This window comes from Eimeria mitis, genomic scaffold (genome assembly GCF_000499745.2).
Source record: "Eimeria mitis Houghton genomic scaffold, Emh_scaff1036, whole genome shotgun sequence".
NCBI lineage: Eukaryota > Apicomplexa > Conoidasida > Eucoccidiorida > Eimeriidae > Eimeria > Eimeria mitis.
The window spans coordinates 3226-3480 of NW_013567222.1; the positions used below are offsets into that span (position 1 = coordinate 3226).

The 255-nt window shown below is 58.0% G+C and overlaps 2 protein-coding genes across 2 annotated transcripts in view; both read left to right on the forward strand.

The window, feature by feature from the left end:
* The window catches only part of EMH_0028050 (uncharacterized protein), a gene marked incomplete at both ends in the record, with an annotated part of 851 nt that extends 791 nt beyond the window's left edge, over positions 1-60 (forward strand). The window contains one exon of the mRNA XM_013494111.1: positions 1-60. Coding sequence (XP_013349565.1) covers positions 1-60 — 60 coding nt within the window.
* A 54-nt stretch (positions 61-114) lies between these two features.
* EMH_0028060 (uncharacterized protein) overlaps positions 115-255 on the forward strand; it is a gene marked incomplete at both ends in the record, with an annotated part of 2739 nt that continues 2598 nt past the window's right edge. The window contains one exon of the mRNA XM_013494112.1: positions 115-221. Within this exon, the coding sequence (XP_013349566.1) occupies positions 115-221 (107 nt within the window). The remainder of the gene's footprint in view (positions 222-255) is intronic.

A 255-nucleotide genomic window follows, 5' to 3' on the forward strand; every position in this document is an offset into this window, starting at 1 on the left:
ATGATGCCTCCAAGCGAGTGCCCAACGAAGGAGAGTTTTTCCAGCCCCGTGCTGCCGTAGACATCTCTCACATGCGCCAGCACCTCAGCAGCTAACCGAGCCCCCATCTCCTCTATGTCTCCTGCAGCAGCAGCAGCAGCAGCAGCAGCAGCAGCAGCAGCAGGAGCAGGATATGGGTTTGCTGCGGAGGAGGAGCAGCAGCTGCAGCAGCAAAAGTTGCAGTGCGACAGATAGCAGCAGCAGATATTTCCAGCT